Source organism: Thermobia domestica, chromosome 7 (assembly GCF_964235325.1).
Source record: "Thermobia domestica chromosome 7, izTheDome1.hap1.1, whole genome shotgun sequence".
Taxonomy (NCBI): Eukaryota; Metazoa; Arthropoda; class Insecta; order Zygentoma; family Lepismatidae; genus Thermobia; species Thermobia domestica.
The window spans coordinates 82847129-82867279 of record NC_137460.1 but is presented as its reverse complement, the minus strand read 5'-3'; the positions used below and the strand labels follow the sequence as shown (position 1 = coordinate 82867279).

Genomic DNA, 20151 nt, shown 5'->3' with positions numbered 1-20151 from the left:
AGAATATTGCCTAATTTACAAGGTTCACGCCTCACTAAAAAAACAGCGCATCAGCAGTCTGATCTGATTACAGATTGGCAACGTCGCTCTCATCGGATTGGTCTACCTACGAGCAGCGTTCAGGTCACATGTCAATTAAGCTGGCCCGCACGCATATTTGCGGATCCCAAACGTTTCAGCATATCCTCTGATCTGATTGGTCGATACAGATGCGATATCACAAGACATGATCTACATATAGCACAAAATAAACGAAAATTGTTGTCGGCTCTGATAGCCGAGTGGTCTAGCGTAACATGCTAGTAACAAAAGAGTTTTTGGCGAGGGTTCGAATCCTGCCTACGGACAGTTTTTTTACTACTTTTAAAAATGTTTATAACACTTCTTTCGTTAAAATAAGATTAAAAATAATATTCAAAAAGTGATTTAATGATCATTGTTTTAAAATTTTCATTAAACTTCTTTCATTAAAATAAGTTTGCCCTTGTACTATATAGATCCACAGCAAATGTAGTAGTAGTTGTAGTACGTTTGCCCTTGTACTATATAGATCCACAGCTAATGTAGTAGTTGTAGTAGTAGTAGTAGTAGTAGGAACGGGTTAGAAGCCCCGCAGGGGTTGTTTGGATTATGTTCTCGACATCAAATTGGCAAGAATGCTGAAATGTTTGGGATCGGCAAAAATGCGGCCCGCACAATACCACCAAAGATAATGTTTACGAAATACATATTTGGGTAGGTTTAAAGAACACACATTTGGGAACTATAAAAACCATTTATTTATTAATATACTTATTTTAAAGGAAAATGCAAATACTGTGATAATTCAGTTAAAACAAAAAACGACAAAAATGTTCAAATGTACAGATTGTTTTAAAAACATAAGATTCTTTTCTTTTCTTTCTTTTTAATCAATATAAAAGAACACATTTACTCATCAAGACAAATTGTACGGACCAACACTTCAGAGACTCTGTAAGGATCGCAGTTGGATGACGGTCTACGATCTTCAAGGTAACCCTTCCTCTCTTCCGCAACTCCTCGGGGAATTCTTATGCTGCAACCTCGATTTGCAACACCTGCAACGAGTTTTAAATTTTCATAGCTCTCTAGGCACAAATATCACATGCAATGATTTTAATATCTAGCTTACTACATATGATCCCACTAGAAACACTCCCTCATTATTTACTGTTAGGAATTGGGAACTGAAATACTGTATCAGATAAGAGACTGACAAAGAATTATAAATTTGTGATCGCTATAAATATACTGGGGAAAGGACTTGCATTATTTATATAATTTAGGAGTTAATTTTAATCTTTAAATATGGAAGATTAGATGGCTAAAAGTGTAACATTTAAAAGTGGTTTTTAAGAATCTAGGTTCGGACGAAACATGCTGTAATGGAGACGAAAGAAATGGAAACCTACAATAGTTCAATAAAGATTGTACATTTATATTGATGGGTGGATTTATTAGTTTCAAGTGTCTTCTTCAACCGTAGGTTATGTCTGATGTTTGAAATTTAAATGCTACTTTTTACATTGATATTAAGTTCTTATGAGAAAATAAGAACTACAAGATACATGGTCAAAACTAAGACTACCACTCCTAGCAAAACTTATAATAGATTTTATCGCAGCTACCTACAAGTACAGCTGCCGCACCCTCAGATCCAAATTTTCCTTGTGATAAATAGTCTTTCTTAGTCCTTGTGATAGTCTTAGTGGCAGTCATGATTCCATAATCTTGTAGTTACCTCTTGCCTCCCAAGGGCTGAACACGAACAAATCTCCATCCTTACAGACATGTCCTACAATTTAACACTTAGGCCTGAATGACTTTATGAACATACTGTCTTTCTTTAACTACTTTGATTCCATTTCTTACATAGTGTCTTCAATTATAGCTTATTTATTCTTAATCACTTCTCGAACTACGATCAAATGAATTCTGCTTCAAATTAATCCTGTCCTGTTTCAGCTGTCTTCTACACGGTTCCACGTAACTTAAGCAACTCAAGAGAACATGATATAGGATTTGGTTTGTATCCATCTAATACTTATAGGACATGTACAAACAGAAAGCTCAAAATGTGAGTGGATTCTATATCCCGTGAGCAGTATCTTAGCAACCAAGGTGAACTTGAACCTTCCAGCGCAAATCACAGATTGGTTTCAGCCCAGTTTGCAACCAGTAAAGTTGTGTTTCGTGCATGGGGTTTCAAGTATAAGCATGAATGTGTCTTGAAATGAATGACATAATTTGAGTAACGTTGACAGAGGTCGCACAACTGGAAAGTGGTCAAGTCCCAAGTGGGAGTAACGCGTAAATTCAATGTGAATAAAATGTTTTGTCAAGATTGTGTCAGCCTTCCAAAATGGTCCCGCTTTCAGTAGACGTCATGGTGAGCCCATCCGAGGACAACAGCAGTTCATGATCGGCTTCTCACAATCACTCCCAGACGCAAGTCAAGCTTTAGCTCTCAACTGACAATGATCTGTTTCATTCTACGGGTCGACGCTAGTCGTGAAACTGTTGGCGGCTAAATAAAGCCACGAAGCTCGTGCTGTATGTGCCACTGAAACGTAAGTATAAACGTGCGCGATACATATAGTATCAGGAACATGTTGACTGGGAAGAAAATCACTGGACACGAATTGTGCTCTGATTACTCTTGATACAGCCTATCGTCTGATTTCAGTCGAAAATTTGTGCTGAGTAAGCCAGGAATATGATATCACCCTACCTTTATTGCTGAGAGGCCGTACTTTGAGTTTGTTCTATCATGGTGTAGGATAGAATCACACTAGAGATACAAACGGATTTCCATATTGTGGGAATGGAAATTTGACGGCACGACGCTATCGAAATGAAGTTACACATATTTGCCATTTGCGTGGAGCATCTTGTCCGAACTTCTTTTTATGGATGGCAATACACGTCTACACTATACACATCTTGGGTCCAATTATATGGCGAAAAAAATTACCTTACTGAACGGCCTCCATACTCACCGGATCTTAATCCAATCAGCATGTTTGGGATGTTCTTGAGCAAATAGCCCGACAATCCCACCACCACGAACAATTCCTGAATTGCAGACAACCCGAATAGAGAAATGGAGCTATCTTCTTCAATATTTGATAAACAGTGATTCGCAAAATGAAGCCGAGATATCGTGCCTGTTTGAGGTGGTCATGCTCCATACTCACAGCCTCTGTGCTCTCTTTATAGTTTTTCACGTAGAGATATTCTAGTTCTGAACTTTCTCGCCACCTGTACATCACATCTGAAATAATGTTCACTTGTGTTGTATTGTACACCTGTACCTACCTTATATGTATTATACTTTGTGATACTTCAATCGAGTTTGTTAAGTGATGTGGAGCAGTGTAATTTCTGATATGCATTGCTGAGAAATACGTCGAGCGCAAAATTATGAAGTCCACACATACGATAACTATTTCTCAGCAGCTGTACATAACTTCCCAGTTTTTTTTTTTTTTAACAGCAATTTAAAAGGTCACTAGGACACTGTTTTGCAATTTCTTACTTTTGGTTATTGGGAAAAAATGTAATAGTGATTTTTACTTTACGGAAACTTAACATCATACAATTGTACACAGTATGGGTAACAAGTCTGACGTTTGAATTTAATAAATTGATCAACTACTAGCATTAATAAATCAATTATATTCAGTGCTACTCTCAACTGCAGTCAGATAGCATACAGTCCTGTAGAAAATTCAGAACCCACGACAGATCAAACCAGGGGCGTCGGAACCGGAGAGGGCAAGGGGGCAGCTGCTCCCCCTGAAATTTTCATGGGTGGGCAAGATACTCGTTTTGCCCCCTCACTTTCAGAATTTAAAAACGTCACACAACAGTGATTGTATGATTTTTTTTTTTAATTTATTTTTATGGCAATGTGAAAAATTATCTGTTCCAGATTCATCTTTCTCTTTGAAACATGAGACAGAGCGCTTTTTCTGATTCCATGTTAGAAAGATTTAGGAAAAAGAATTGAAGACTCTTTATTTCCATTGATGTACACTCATGTCCAAAATTATCGTCGCATGTCTAAATTTGTTGTAGAAATATAACTTGATAACGAATTCACCCGGTATTTCTTACAATGTTAGTATGTTATAATCGGCAAAGACATGTGTGTGACAAATTTCATGTCAAAAGAGTAGTAAAATAAGAATAAAACGAAAATAAAACTTACTTGTCCATTTAGCAACATTTTGTTTTACTCGTTCTAATTTTTGTATTAACAATTCTTTTCCTATGAAATTTACCACAAATATACATTTCCCGATCAGTATTAAAAGTACCCAGCAAAATCATCATCAAATTATATTCTTACAATAAGATACTTATAGATATGCGGCAATCATTTTGGACAGGAGTGTACATTCTCAAAACACTTTAAATTCTTTAAGAATTGCTGTTTAAGTAATCATAGGTCTGAATATGAAACGAGTCGTCGAATGAGATTTTCAAGTTCAAAAAAGATAATAGTTTAAATGTGTAACAGGACATTTAAATATATTTTCTATAAATTTAAATTAGTGATCATACGAACAATATGCATAGTGTAGTAAGTTTTGTAGTGAGAAGGAAAAATATATCCCTTGTTTGGTGTGTTAGGAGAAAAATCTCTAATCAGATTCCTATCTAACTACAAATGAATTCAAATCATGTTTGAAGAAATCATCAGTAACAGAAGTGGCACTGGTCTGAACGACAATCGAAAAGTAGTGCAGAAAGGGTATTTGACAAGAATGAACAAATTCAAAATGTTTTCTCTGATAGTCGGTATATATGCTTTTGTACCTTTCGAACAACTGGTGAAAGTGCTTCAAAATTCTGAAGCTTCTGCTTCTGGAGCTAAAAGAGCAGCAGTGATTCTAGAGGATACTCTGAGAAACCTACGAACAGACAGTGCATTTGAGAACATCTATAGGAAAGCAAAGGAAACTGCAGACAGACTGCACTTAAAATTGCCTACTTCATCAAGAACAAAGAGAACACCAGTTAGGTTGGAACAGACTGATAATCCTTCTAAAGCAGCTACCCTAGAAACTGCATCAGATCTTCGAAAAAAATACTTCGATATCATTGACTACTTGCTGAATGAAGTGCAGCGTCGTTTCAATCAGCCAGGCCTCAAACAAATCATAAAACTCGAAAAGATACTTTTGTGAAGGAGCTGTATATGATGGTGAGTTTCTCTCAAGAGATTATTTGAAGAAAGAATTGGAGTTCATGCGTCGGATTTTAACCTGGGTAGATTATGTCAGCTATTTTGATGACCACCAGCATATTAAAAACTATTAGTGCTGAAGCCCCAACTGTTCGCAGCTTCTCGACCAAGTCGTTCGTCTAGAGACTCTCGTTCTCACTGTGCGAGCTTCTGTAACGTCTTTCGAAAGATCATTCATCTCTTTGCATCGTTTAAAGATATATTTGAGGAGGTCCATAACGCAGAAAAGAATATCTTATCTGCTTTTGTATGTGCACAACGACCAGGCTTCGAAGTTAGATTTAAACATCATTGTAAGAGAATTTACAGAGACAAGCGAAAGGAAAGCTACTTTTGGTCTTTTTTTTTAAAGAAATATATCTCGAATCAAGTAAGTGAAAAAGTTAACCGTTATATAACCAATTCTTTATATTGCAAACTAGCACTTAAAATTCAATATAAATTTGAATTATTCCTTATCAATTGTGTTGTACTTTATTAGTGTGTGAAGTGAATATAATGACATTAGGAAGAGAGGTGAATGTATTAATAAATTGGACATACTGAAGTGAGTGTAGTAACAAAAAGTAGATGTAACTCTGGATAATTAGTGCAATTGAGTTTTCTACATAAATTTTATGAAGTCTTCGGAGAAAATTCTTCTTCCCATTTCTGGCACGAAGTCAAGTAGAAAAAAATACATTACTTGATAATTTAACTTGTTTTATAATGTTTAGATTACTTTGCACTACATACTGCAACACCAGAACTGGATTTTTAAAGACATAATTTTAATTTCTTCTTTTCCAAGTGATCTAATTAGCCTCAAGACTCTTGAATAGTGTCCGTATGACTATTCCCAACACAGAAAAATATGTATATAAAATGTTTTAAAAAATTGTACTTACAGCCATTGTAAGTGCTACAATTTTTTTTTACTATTTTATACATTTTTAACTGAGATTTGAGTGGAAATACCAAAACCCAGCACAAAACTGGCACTGGATTAATTGATCTTAAAGATGTAAACCAAGATGCTTCTCGTACATGGAAATTTTACCCTTACGAAACTGTTTATAGTTGCATTACATTACAGTATTATTATTATTATTATTATTATTATTATTATTATTATTATTATTATTATTATTATTATTATTATTATTATTATATTGTTCAACCAAATCCAATTATTGTTACATTACGAACATATATTCGTATTATCTTACCTATGTTACATTCCCGAGTCTATTTTCAAGACAACAGTTCAAAAGCAGTCCCCCCCCCCCAGCTGAAAAATACTCCTGACGCCACTGGGTCAAACTGTTGGTTTATTGAAGCATTGACGCTGAACCCTGTGTACAATCGAATCTGATCAACTTCTGTTGCTAGCTTCGATTTCCTGAGACTGTGTGACAATGTTTCAAGTTTGTGTTGAGATGTATGAGAATTCTTTCTTAGTGTACTTGCAGTTCGTTAAAACTGCTTTCTATGCTATAACTTCTGGAACGAGACTTCCTGATAATGTATACTGAATTTTCATTCCATTTTACAATTTCAATAAACCAGCACAATTTCTGCTTTTGCAGGTTCATTTTCTACTGCAAATTGCATGTCACCTATAACCAAGTTCAGGGACTATTAACATGACTACTCGTTTATTTTCATTATTTTCCGATTTATTAGTTAAAAATTGAGTATCCGATCTTTCGTAGACCCTTACACACATTATTAAGACTGTCAAAACAGTGCAGCTACAATGATTAAGCTAACCGACTGTCTTTCAGTGTTGTCAATTTATTCAAATTTATGTTTAGTAGCATGAATATTATAAATGTTTAATTTATTGCAGATATATTTTTTCACGTATTTAAGAGAAGAAATGTGTAAAATTTTCAGTGCGGAACAATTTCAAAATGGATACGAATATACTCTTCGCTCCTTGGCTCAAGATATTTTTTACGAGATCTATTAATATTACTTGAAGCAAAGTAAGTAGTCTAATAATTGCATGGTATTTTCACCTGCTTTTCGCGCTACCATATTTACCCATACTTAACTACTCGGAGCCAAGTAAACGTATGTTATGCACACTTAATCTGTTATTCAAGAAGCTAGTGAACGCTGCTTGCCCCAGCTTTAAAAAAAAAAAAAAGAAAAAGTTTGGATTTCAGGTGCAGAGGACATCCTTAAAGTACTTCTGAAACTCACCTGCTGAGAAATCATGAATCGATGATGTCTCGTGTAGACCAGTCAGCCTTCTTTCATTATCCTTGCCTTCGTGTGGATCATAAGCTTTGATGTGACGAATGTGATGACGAGACAACTTATCAATAGCCTTTTCGATTTCGCTGCAAGAGAAATAGTAAAATTTTTCCAAGTTACTAAATAATACCCTGGTAACAATTTCACGCTACTAACTATGCGTACATAATAGGACATTTAAAATAATCAATATTATAAAGATGTGATTTGCATTATTTAGACAATTGCAATGGTATGCTGTCTAATCTACCTTATATCTTAAAGACGCTATTGTTCGCATTTGACCACTTGCATATGTAATAGATCAGCAAAAATATTTTCTTAGCGTTTTACTTAAGTAACAGTAGAAATAACCTAAATAATATTGGAAACAACTAGCTACATCGATAGCGAAATAGTAATTCCATTCATCAAAATATCTTACTACATCCCGAGGGCAGAAATATATACTTTACATATCCTAACACATGCGCCCATCGGAGTGCAGAATGGAGATAGCTGCCCCTATTTGTGGCTATTATACACTGGCTGATCTGTTTGCATTAATTTAGGTTTGAAACTGTATTCAATTTTTCTACCTTTTGTTGAATTGATGTTTAAAGTAATAGGAGGATAAGCTTGTATAACTTGGGCGTTATTTGCTGGATTCCGGATTGATGAGTTATCGCAAAAACCTATTGGACAATAGAAATAAACGCAAATATCTTTGAAATGGTAATTTCATTTCCACTTTCAGTAAGGTTATTTAGGAAAGTGAAACTATGCTCCCTGTATCACTTAATATAAACAGCTTGAATGCAGACTAATAACTTCCTTGGGTTTGATGTGTAGTCACAAGTCTTATTTCCGGTAGGGTTCAATTTTTGGGCTTTCGCCTAGCGTTGTGAGGAAAGTAGTCTAAGAAACTTTGGAACACTAAAATAGAAACAAGAAAATAAGCCAAAAATAGCTGTGAAATAACGGAAGTGTGCTGAGTAGGTGAATCATTTCCGCTGGTCTCTCATGGATTTTAGTACCACAATAGAACGTTTAATTCGCCTAATAACGCGAGGCTGTTTCGCAGCTAAAAGGCTCAAATTCCAATACCATGTAAATTTCAGCCAGCTGCCAGTTATACTTTATATTTTTCTTTCAGAAAACTCTGCACATACGTGACAATACTAGATTACTTTACTCGTAACCTTTTAAATACCGATAGCTTGTGAGAATATTTACCATCACGTGTTCTGAAACTAGATTCATAGTGCAACAACTATTATTAATATTTAACATCACAAGTTATATAGTAATTAAAAGAATTTCCTTCACTGCTATAACAAATTTGTGTAAATTGCATTCCATCTTGTTTTATTGAACTAGTGTTCGGAGTTTATTCCGCACCCACAACTGTTTACTAGGAATCTATTTGGTGCATGAATATAGAATAGAGCCTAGACTCAGATCAAGATTACCACCAATGAAGAAAAAGTGATTGAAGTTACTGTCTACATTTTCAAACTAAAACAAAAGTTACGTACATAATGCCGTTTTCTTCTCGCATGGCTTTTGTGGAGAAATTTGTATGAGCCCCTGCTCCGTTCCAGTCGCCCTTCATTGGTTTTGGATCAAATGTGACTACAACTCCAAAATCTTCCGCAACTCTATGGAGAAGGAACCTGGCCATCCATAAATCATCGCCCATCGTAATACCTTCGCAAGGCCCTACTTGGAACTCCCACTGAAAATAAAAACATGTATTTTGAACCATTTTCACAATACAAAAGAAGAATTAAAAAGTTTTTCGCGCTGATAAATTACAATTACACATATTGATTACGCAAAACCTCATATTTGAACAATAATGTTAAGAAACAAAATCCACAATTTACAGATCTTCCTACTACTACCACCACCACCACCACCATCAAGGCTGCCCACAACGAGGAAGGGGGGTATTCCCGACAAATGTCAGGACACTCGGACCTTTAAGGGGCCGTTGAGAATTTTTTTCTTCAACTGATTTTTTTTTTCAAATTTGAAATTTCCGACTGACAAAATGAGCATAACTTTCCTAGATATTGAGTTTAACGTACCGTTTAGCAGCGAGGCTATATGAGACGTGGACCTACTAATTAACGTGGAATCCGAACCACATGAGCTCCCGCCGGCAATCGAACCCGGGTCTCCCACGCCATAGTCGCGTACGCTAACCGCTTAGCCATTGAATTAAGTAAAATTAGATTTTATTAAATAAAATTAGTGACTTTCTACCACTGATGACAAGAAAGAATTTTAGTACACAATGTAAGAATTTAGAGAGTTTTGACTTACTTAGCTATTTTCATCGTAGGACGGTGAACTAAAAAAGCTGAAGAGAAAAAGCTAAAGCAGGCACGCCAATACGTCTGATATATTTCACCTATTGGTAGAAACAGCTCGACAAAAATTTATGCTCGTCAACGTCATGTTTCTGAAAGTTGATAACCATCTCAAACATACAGCTGTTCTAGTTTAACATTACGACAAATATGATAGTCAATGATATTTTGCACAAGCATATGAATCAATTAGAATAAGGCATTGAAAGTGAGTCAGATTTTTAAAAACGTACATTAAGGACGTACGTTTTAACATTAAGGACATACGTCAGATTTTTAAGCATTAAATGCTTAATCCGAACTTCGTGTTTCAGATCGAATCGCTATCATTTCCCAAAGGAAAAATTACTAAAAGTAAAAAACACAATTTTTTTAAAGTTTCATGTTCTTCGGTTGTCTCGACTGAAAGATACCATAAGAAGCAATAATGAAAAGAATGGTGAAATTACATGACCCTAAAAGGGATTCCAACCCCCGACAGACAGGTTTTGCGACAGCTCACCGAATGCTCTAAGATCGCTTGGATCATAGAGGCAGGTAGGCAGATAAAACAAAGGAAATTAAAAAAGTAAAATAATACAATTTATGAAAGATTCTTATGACTTCCTACAGTTCACAACTATATATATGTAACACAACCTCAACTGTCTACACTATCAAATATACAACATTTTCATTCTTTTTTTGTTCCTGGTTATAAATTCTCTCAGTGGCTCACTATTATTCCATCTTTTGCTACATTTCCATTATTCAAATTTGAAGGTTTTATGATATTCCAGGCATCTTTCCAAACTTATCGATTTATGAAGCACTAATACTTTTAAAGTATGCACTTTCTTTAAAATGTTTCAATAGACCAGAAGCTGCTGCTTATCTCTAGCGTGCTTTTAACCTTGTCCGTATTTACCGAATAAATCTAAATTGCAGAGGATAAGAGTACTTTTTAAATGAAAGTTTTCTTGAAACAATGTTTTTAACTAGTATTAAATTACTGCAGTGCGATTAACATTCTATTAGAATTCATAGAACTATGTTCTAATATTTAAAATTAATCGAATTCTGAATATTCAAACCTATTTTTTAATATATATTTTTACTAATATATTTCTCGCAACTGCTTTGCCTACTTGTCACTAAAATTTGTAATAACCATAAAAAAAAAAAAAAAAACTTTGGAACACTATATTCGCTCCAAAATGTCAAAATTAGTAGTAATTTACCTGTGCAGGCATAACTTCAGCATTTGTACCACATATTTCGATGCCAGCATAGAGGCAAGCTCTGTAATGTGCATCAACAATATCTCTTCCGTAGACTTTGTTCGCTCCTACTCCACAATAATAGGGACCCTGAAAACAATAAATAACAATAAATAAGCAGGAATTAACACACGTACATACGTATATTTTTTATTTATATATAATCTCAAGACTATATTTATATATATAATCTCAAGACTAATGTAATGTACATACGAGAGGTCGACAGACCAGGTGCTATGCGCCACCATGGTTGGTGCGAAATGTAAGAAAATTTTCAAAAGTAAACTGCTTTTCCTTGATTTTGAGCACTTTTTAAACTTTTTTTTCATTAAATATATATGCACATGCATTTTCTTAACATAAGTAACATAGGACCAATTAAATAATAGATTGAAAAATACTGCTATTGATCTAAAATATTCCAAGTAATTTTCCTCTTTTCTTTTTCCTTCTTTTAAGTTTTCCTCCCGAATTGTGCGCCCCGGCCGTTGCCCTGCACGCCCCTCTTTCCCCAAGGCACGGCACTGGATATTAGTCCTAAATCCACAGTAAATGCCCGTAAAAATTTGTGGGTGCACGGAGTTTTATTGTTGCATCGTGTTCTTCGACCTATCGTTGTCTACTTTTTCTTGGGTAGACATCTAAATTATGGTCGCTTATCTCTACAGACGCCATTTTCCAATATGGCCGCCAAATAAGCAACCAACATGCATAACTAAGAAACTAAGTCACCTAGGAAAGTGATTTTGGCGTCGAACCATAGGTTTTCGAGGTCAAGGAAGCTAAATATTACCATAAAATTGCTATATGTTGAAGAATGTTATATATTACAGACAAAAGATACACTATGTATATACAGGGTGGACCATTTTAATTCATCCACGGGAATATCTCTAAAACCACAAACCGAATCAAAAGAAGTTTTCAATTGTATTTGTTCACCACAAAGAGACATTTTGGCGTACTCTTCAATACCAACATATTAACAGTGTTGACAATCCATTACAAAGTTGTATTTTTTAAAAAAGTCACTACGTCAGGTTATTACAAATTTCAAATCTACATTTAAGAAGAAAACAAACAATACCACATTTATTGTTCAGTGTTGTAAACTAACGACGCTACAATACCACAAACATTAAAAACAACCAAACATTGAAGGCTTCTGAAATAATAATTACGCAAATGAGACGTACGGGACGAGACATATCGAATGCACCTTAGTGTCTAATACTATCATCATGATTTGACTATTTCGAATAGATTTGAATAAAATTATAAGAAATTAAAAATTTGTCTTTTTGAAAAGGCTTTGTTTCGGAAACAAAGTTAATATACAAAAGGGCTTTACCTTCACAATATATGTAAAAGCAGTAAATCAAATATTGTGCTATTAGTACCATTATGAATTAATATTTGTTCATGGTGCAAAATATCATTAATATAAACAAATTGAACCATTAGAAAAGGTGCTGATGTGGCTAAACAACTGAGTATTCTTACAATATTTCCCACATATAAACAACATTATACACAACATTTTGGCAACCACAATATTTACAGTCTCTACTATTATTTTGTCATGTTTAATATATGCTATTTTTGTGTCAAAATATAAAATATCAATATCAACACATAAAACGAAGTGGTTTCATAAAGAGCACTGCGTTACCCTTTTACAATTTAATTCTTTCCCGCACATATCTTATACCTCACATTTGAGCAACCTTATTTAAACCACTAAAATTAGTTTATTTTTGCAAATAAAAATTAAAGATTACCTAATATGCGTCCAAATTTATAAGTCTGAAACAAAATGCATGTGACTTACAGCTGAGAATTTTCACAGCGTTTGTAACAAAGACAGTACATTGTACGCAACAATTGAAATTTCTTACATATATATTGTTTACAATTGTTTGTTTTGCAAGAACACACTCGCAATACAGCATCTGGTAAAGATCGGAAACTTTTTCGGTCTCAGGAAACCGTCTACTTCCTCCCATCCAAATTTCACAGGTCTTTCAGTAATATGTTCCTTTTCTAATGACAACAGATTCTCCGATGACCAAATACGCGTGTTTAATGGGACCTCGAATAGTAGATGAAGGGAGTTGCAGCTCTGATGAGTTTAGGGCTCAGTCGATAAATTTCATAGCATAAACCATCAAAAAGTTTCTACTTTAGTCGATTTCGCCCACACTTTCGTAAAATATGTTTCTGCATTCCTCATGTCTTCAGCTGAGAGACTGCTTGTTTCAGCAAAATGAAGATAATTTGTTGTTGTGCATTCAGTGCTGCATTGTTTGTACCCACTTTACTTACAATGCCATTCAGTGTTGCCAGTCCTAGCTCTGGAGTGGGCTGCAAAATAGTACCAAATTGAAACAAAAAGGGCTGATTTTTTTTTTTTTTGTCAAAAAGTAAAATATTTTTGCCCACTTATGATCGTCCGTGATCTAACTTTAGGCCCATATACTGTATAAAGTTTGTTACAACGCGTCGACATAGATCTATAAAACGCAGAAATGTTCGTGTATCTTTATATTCGTCAATATGGTGTCACTAGTAAACAACTTAGCCGGCAACTATGTCAATGTATTTTTTCGTGCTATTCAGTACCCTGCCGTTGGGGGGCGAGCGGGCGACGGCCCCGGGCGCTGAAGTAAGGGGGCACAAAATTCGGAAGGAAAAAATATATATATATATATATATATATATATATATATATATATATATATATATATATATATATATATCTTTTCTTTCTTCCTTCCGAATTTTGTGCCCCCTTACTATATATATAATAGAAGGAAAAAGTAATAAAAAGTGCTCCAAATCATGGAAAAGCAGAGTTTATTTTTTAAAAGTTTATTACGCTTCGCGACAACCATGGTGGTGCTTCGCGGCTGGTCTATCGACCTCACTTATATGTACAGGGCCGCCGTCATATATTCTCGCCCCAGGCGCTGATTTTCCACGGCACGGCACTGGTGCTATTATCGTTTCGGTGTAGAATCTTTGCAACGATACATAAATTATAGACTTACTTGAGCGCACGCTGGTCTTCAGAATATGCAACACTTGATTCAACGAGTGTGTGCTTCTTTCTTTTTTAAGATTTCAAGCTAATATTTCCATCACACTACTTGTTTCTCGTTTCCTTCATGCGCGGCGTGGATGCGCCCATCTAGCTTCATTTGTTTCCCGGTAAAGTTCGAATTACGAATTTTCCACACAAAAAAAGTTCGTTGTGTTATCCGGTGCAGCGTCACGGATTGAATGTTCAACAGCATTTCTTAAGAGTCCAACACACAGTATGAGTAACGTGAGATGTGGGAAACGTTTTATTGACACTTTTGAAAATGTGACAAGTATTTGTTAAATGGTGCTGAATTGGGTAGAATTGTACCAAATTTTTCACAAAAGGGGCTGAAAATGCCAGCGTGGTACCAACGGGCCGATGAATAACAAAAAGGGCTGAATCTGGTACAATTGTACCAAGTGTGGCAACACTGATGCCATTTCCAGTGAGAATGTGAGCCTTGAGGACGAGCTACTCATTTTGTCTCTAAGTGTATCATATAAGTGGTGAATAGGAATGAAACAATTCTTTTCTCCCACTTCGAACGTTACCTACAATTGCTTCAACCCTTTACTACTCAAGGTTGCAAAATATCTTAGTAACAAAATAGCTACATCAGTATCATTGGACAAGTCGTTGCGCGCCTCGTTCAAGTGCCTAGTATGTGTGAGGTATAATGTGGTCGGCTTCTTCACTTTTTGATGTGAGCATTTCAATATTAATTACGTCTCTTTTTATGCGTACTGTAGCAGGAAGGACACTGTCATTTATTACCATTCCGCTTGTAACAAGAATTAAGTCTGTCGAAAGTTTTTCAAGTATCATTTTTTTTGCTAATGCTTGCAACATCATTTTATTTTGAACGGCATTCCAGAATTTCAGTTTGGATTGGTATATGAGAGACTGGCGGCAAGCAACATGAATAGATCCGGTAGTGTCTGATTGACGTACTCTCTTACTTTCTTTGAATTGTCACAATAATTGTCAAAAATAAAGCGTATTTCTTTGGCTGGGCATACTTTAGTGGTTCGTTCAATAACAGCGTTTATTGCTTCTCCAAAGTTATTAAATACTGACATTTTCAACATTCTTATCTGCGACATGAAATCAACTACAGTAGTCCGTGTTTGAAATTTTGGATGAAATGAATTACTCTCTTGTCGATTTTTTCTCCAAATGCGATACTTGCTCATACTATGTTGGTCTCGAAGGTGCATCACCTTCAAACAACTAACTTGAATTTACGAGATCATGAGAGAGTATTTCTTGCATTGTCAAACCTCTTATTTGCAATGTGATTTTCTTCTGAATCTGTGCAAAATCCCTTGATTTGATTATGGCAGGTGTCACAGTTACGTTGTTTGTGGTAAGAGTTTCGAAGGTGGGGACAGATTTTTTCAATTCTGTCCGTCAGTTTCCTTTCTTTGGTAAAGAAGCTCTCTTCCCTAAATTTCTCCTTGTTACTCCTTGTATCTCTTAGTACACCTAAAATTTTCGCCCTCATATCCTCAGAAACAATTTCCTTCGTCACAATGTTGTGTAAAATAAAAGAACCATCAAATTTGAATGGATTACCTTCTGCTATTATGAACTGAAGCAAAGGATTGACTTTGCTTCCCTGTTAATTCATGATGAACTGTTTCTGTGTGACTCACTACCTCTGCATTTATAAGATTGTTCCAAACATTGGCAATGGCGAGAACTTCGTGATAGGTCAGTTGCCATTCAGTGACGTACTGAGTTTTACGCGTTTGTCCAATTCCTGTCGTACTTTTTAGAGCTCGTTGAATTGTTTCATATCTGGGCCCACTGCATGTAATGGTGCCGGCTTTCCAGAAACTACAAACTGACCATTCAAGATCTTTTCATGCAAGTAAGGACAATCTATTCCAAGGCGCTTCATTAATTCCAAGTATCATGATTCATAACGTAAATAATTCAGTAATTGAATTGCTGAAATATAGGGATTAATGACTCAACAGTCTCAACATGTAAATTCCAGTCTCTTCGTGATCAGACGTTACAAAGATTTTGATGAGTCCTTCAATGTTAAGGAAATTGTTGAGGTAACTGCAAAGTTCTGATTTCTCGTTACATTCATTCACACATCTTAAATAGCAGTCTTAGTTGTTGACTTGAAACTAACAGTTGGTATGGAGTAATTTACATTTTTCTTCTCTATTTTGCAAGGCCAGTTGAAACTGATTTACTTCTTTAAGCAAATTGTTGTATGCTTCCTTTTCGTTACTACTCCAGAGAGCATCCCGCATTTTCTCGAGTACTTCAGAGAAAATTAACATTCCTTGAAACGCCCGAACATATTTTCCATTTAGTACACTCTTAACTGAATTCACTCTGAAGATCTGTTTCACCCAGAGCATCATCGAAACCGCTACCAAGGAGGTACTTCCCACCACACCGTAGAGCCACTTTTGTGGAATGAAACATTCTAAGCATTCGCAATATGTCATAAAATTCCTTTGGGTTACTTAGAACTATACACAACTGTACAGAATACTCCTTCGTCGCAGAAGACCGGAAGGTTGGGTTGTCTCAATAGTTGTCTCACAGATTCAAAGATTTTAAGGGCAGTACACACAGTAGCGTAATCGGTAACTGGGAAAGGAATAACTGGCAGAAACCCAACTTGTTTAATTGGTACAACTTTGGATGAAATTAAAGAGTGTATATTTCTCCACGTTGGTGATACGAACTGAGCGTCGCCTGAAAACGCACCACATCGAGTAAGAGAAATAAATTCAGTTTTTAGAACACATGTGAATGCCTCATCAAATGAACGAATGCCAACATCCTCAGCTACTTTAAACTTGTTCAGAAGAGCAGGGTTGGTTGTACTCTTCCTTCGATTTAGTATTTTTTTTTTTTCGACACGGTAGCTCACGCAAAAGTTTATAAGTTCTGTTCATCAGTGCAGTTTGTGAAATCTTTGTTTTCTGTGGATCTCTTCTGATGTTTTATGTTGAAAAAGAACACGGCAGTACGATGGCTCTCAAATGTACCTGAGAGCGCTGAATATCCTCAAAGTCGAACTTGTCAAGAGCTCCTATTGTAAAGTCTCTTAAGTTGAAATGACTTGGTATCGGTGTGTCAGCTTTGGACCTCCTCCGAAATAAATTTCTGTGTACGCCCCTGGCTATATTATATACAAGACTTCAATATATCGCAAATGTAAGGTAATATTTGAATTCTCTGACCCCGAAAACCTATGATTCGACACCAAGATCACTTTCCTAGATGACAGTTCCTTAGTTATGTATGGTGATTGCTTATTTGGCGGCCATATTGGAAAATGGCGTCTGTGGAGATAAGCGACCATAATTGAGATGTCTACCCAAGAAAAAATAGAAAGCGATAGGTCGAAGAACACGATGCAACAATAAAACTCCGGGCACCCACAAATTTTTACGGGCATGTACTGTGGATCCCGGACTATATAGCAAATAAATTTGAAAATATATTTGCCATTAAATTGTGTGGTAGTTTGGTAGCTCTTATGTAAAATCCGCCTCTACTTATTTGGTTTCCTTTCAAAAACGCTTATTTAAAGTAACATTTCTTGCCAAATATTGCATTTCAATGTCTTTGAAAAAATGAAAATTTTTTGCACGAATTGAAATTACTGTCTTTTGAAATTCATCATCTCAACGAGATTATGAAAATTAGCCCAATAACATCTACCAAATTCAAATACAAATCAATATGCATTCTTGAAATACTTACTTGTGGTCCAGGAAAACCATTCTTTGGCCAGCCAAAAGGGTGAAGGTCCTGATCAAGCAATGTGTATTCCTGCTCGATGCCAAACCATGGATGCTGATCCGCAGCACGCTTCATGACTTCAAGACATGATTTTCGATGATTGGTATCTGAAATTCAAAAATTTATTTCTATTATTTTCCAATGTTTGATTTAAATATCTATATGAAGACTACTTTTAACGTGCATTTTTAATGACCGCAGTACAAACATTCCTGGCATTCTGATGTGTGTTCAGAAACAGGCTTCACTGAGATGGTTCATTGACATTTTATTACACAATCACTTCTAGAGATTAATTTTCTATAATTTGGCATCAGTAACAACGCTCTGTGGGTTAATTGCTTCAAAATTAAATATGAACCATAATTACAAATTATTTATTATTATAATAATCACAAGCTTAATTGCACTATTGTTTTTCAGGAATAAGCCTGGGTGATTTAACTCTTTCGGTTTTAATTCCGTAAGTTGAACGGAATATACGCAACTATTAAAATTGACTACGGTTTCCAGTGTATTCTCTATTATTCACTTTAGCTTACACACTTCTTACAGACTATAATCCTGCTTATTAGGAAATTTGTATTCTCACAATAGGTCAAGAACTCTATTCTTGACTAATACTAACCGAAACAACAACTATTTGTTTTGCTTTCTTCTTGCTATATATATATATATATATATATATATATATATATATATATATATAATCTCCATAAACCAGTACATTGTGCACTACAAAACTTCCATACATGTTAAAATAACCACAAAAAACAAGGTCATTTCTCTCGCATCGCCATCTTTAATATATATACTTTCTTTGAATAGCAGTAATCAAGGAAAGATAATTATATAGCCTCAACCATTGCAAAACGTCAAATATTTAAGTCAAGTTTCATACGTTCAGAGTCCTCATTACACATCTCAGTACTTCGTAATTACATACCGACATCATGCAATCCTTACATGTAAGTATGTGTCAAGAGTTCATTTACCTGCTGGTTTCTTGTTGTATTTGTACGTCTCACATAAAACTAATTTGTTGTTGCCCAATCGGAAAGGGTCCCTGTACATTGCCACGGGGTGAATGTAGATATCAGAGTTGCTTCCCTCAGCTTGATATGTGGAACTGCCATCGTAATTCCAGATGGGAAGTTCTGTAAGTAAAGAAAGAAAACAGTTATTTGCAACCAACTTAACACTATAGTATTTCTAAATTTGAATTATTATCAGGGCCGGCGCTAGCAGTTTTGCCGCCCTGGGCGGTACTATCACATGCCGCCCCCTTAATCCGCAAACCTTATTTTGACAGAAGACGTTCAAATGTAATGAAAAAGATGCCCCGTTTAAAAGCATGTATGAAATGGAAAAGTAAACAAAAAATTGAACTATTTCTCTCGAATGCTTACGTAATATTTGAGGCCCCACGATGGCTCAGTGGAAGAGTGTTCAGGTGTGGTGCATGTGGTCCGTGGTTCGATCTCAGCTCGCGCTAAGTGAATTTTGTGATGGACAAACCCCGTGTGCGTGGGTCCTCGGGGTTCTCCAGTTTCCTACCACTTTCTTCATTCCACCATTTTCATAATTTCTCATCATCACTGTCTGCTTTAACCTAGTCGGCATAATCGTGGGACGTAAAACTCAAAGATTATTTTTTTTGTAATTTTGCTTACATACTCCATATATGACAATATTTAGTATGCTCGATTTCGCTTGTACCTGTAACGTACAGCAGCGCATACAGAAAATAAAATAAAAATGCTTTAGTCACGGCTAAAAAATTTAATTTTAAAGCTTATTTTATATCAAAAGGTGTTTCCAATAGAATATGGAGCATAAAGATAATAGAGTGAATCAGATATTACGGCAAAACTAAGTGATTATACTTTAATTGAAAGAAATTTCTTGGTTTGATACGAGCAAATTCCATTATCACATTCGCGTAGTCCAATGTTTCAGCCAATTCGTATTCTATTGATATCGCTAGACCACACAAGCGTGTTTTAGACGTGCAAGACCGTAGATAGTTTTTAATAAACTTAAGTTTCGAGAAACTTCTTTCTCCACTTGCCACTCTTACCGGTAAGGTTAACAGAATCCTAAGTCATGGGAGCAAAGTCATGTTCCTTAATTAATTTTCAAGTCCCT

The 20151-nt window shown here is 35.5% G+C and overlaps 1 protein-coding gene across 1 annotated transcript; it reads right to left on the bottom strand.

The window, feature by feature from the left end:
* Positions 1 to 761: 761 nt before the first annotated feature.
* Positions 762 to 19160, bottom strand: Gs2 (glutamine synthetase 2; the record flags this gene model as incomplete). The annotated part of the gene is given in 6 exon segments (XM_081764951.1): positions 762 to 1079; positions 7466 to 7605; positions 9037 to 9236; positions 11097 to 11225; positions 17965 to 18110; positions 18999 to 19160. Coding segments are annotated over 6 exon segments (926 nt in total), but the record flags the coding sequence as incomplete, so codon positions are not given.
* Between the last annotated feature and the right edge of the window lie 991 nt (positions 19161 to 20151).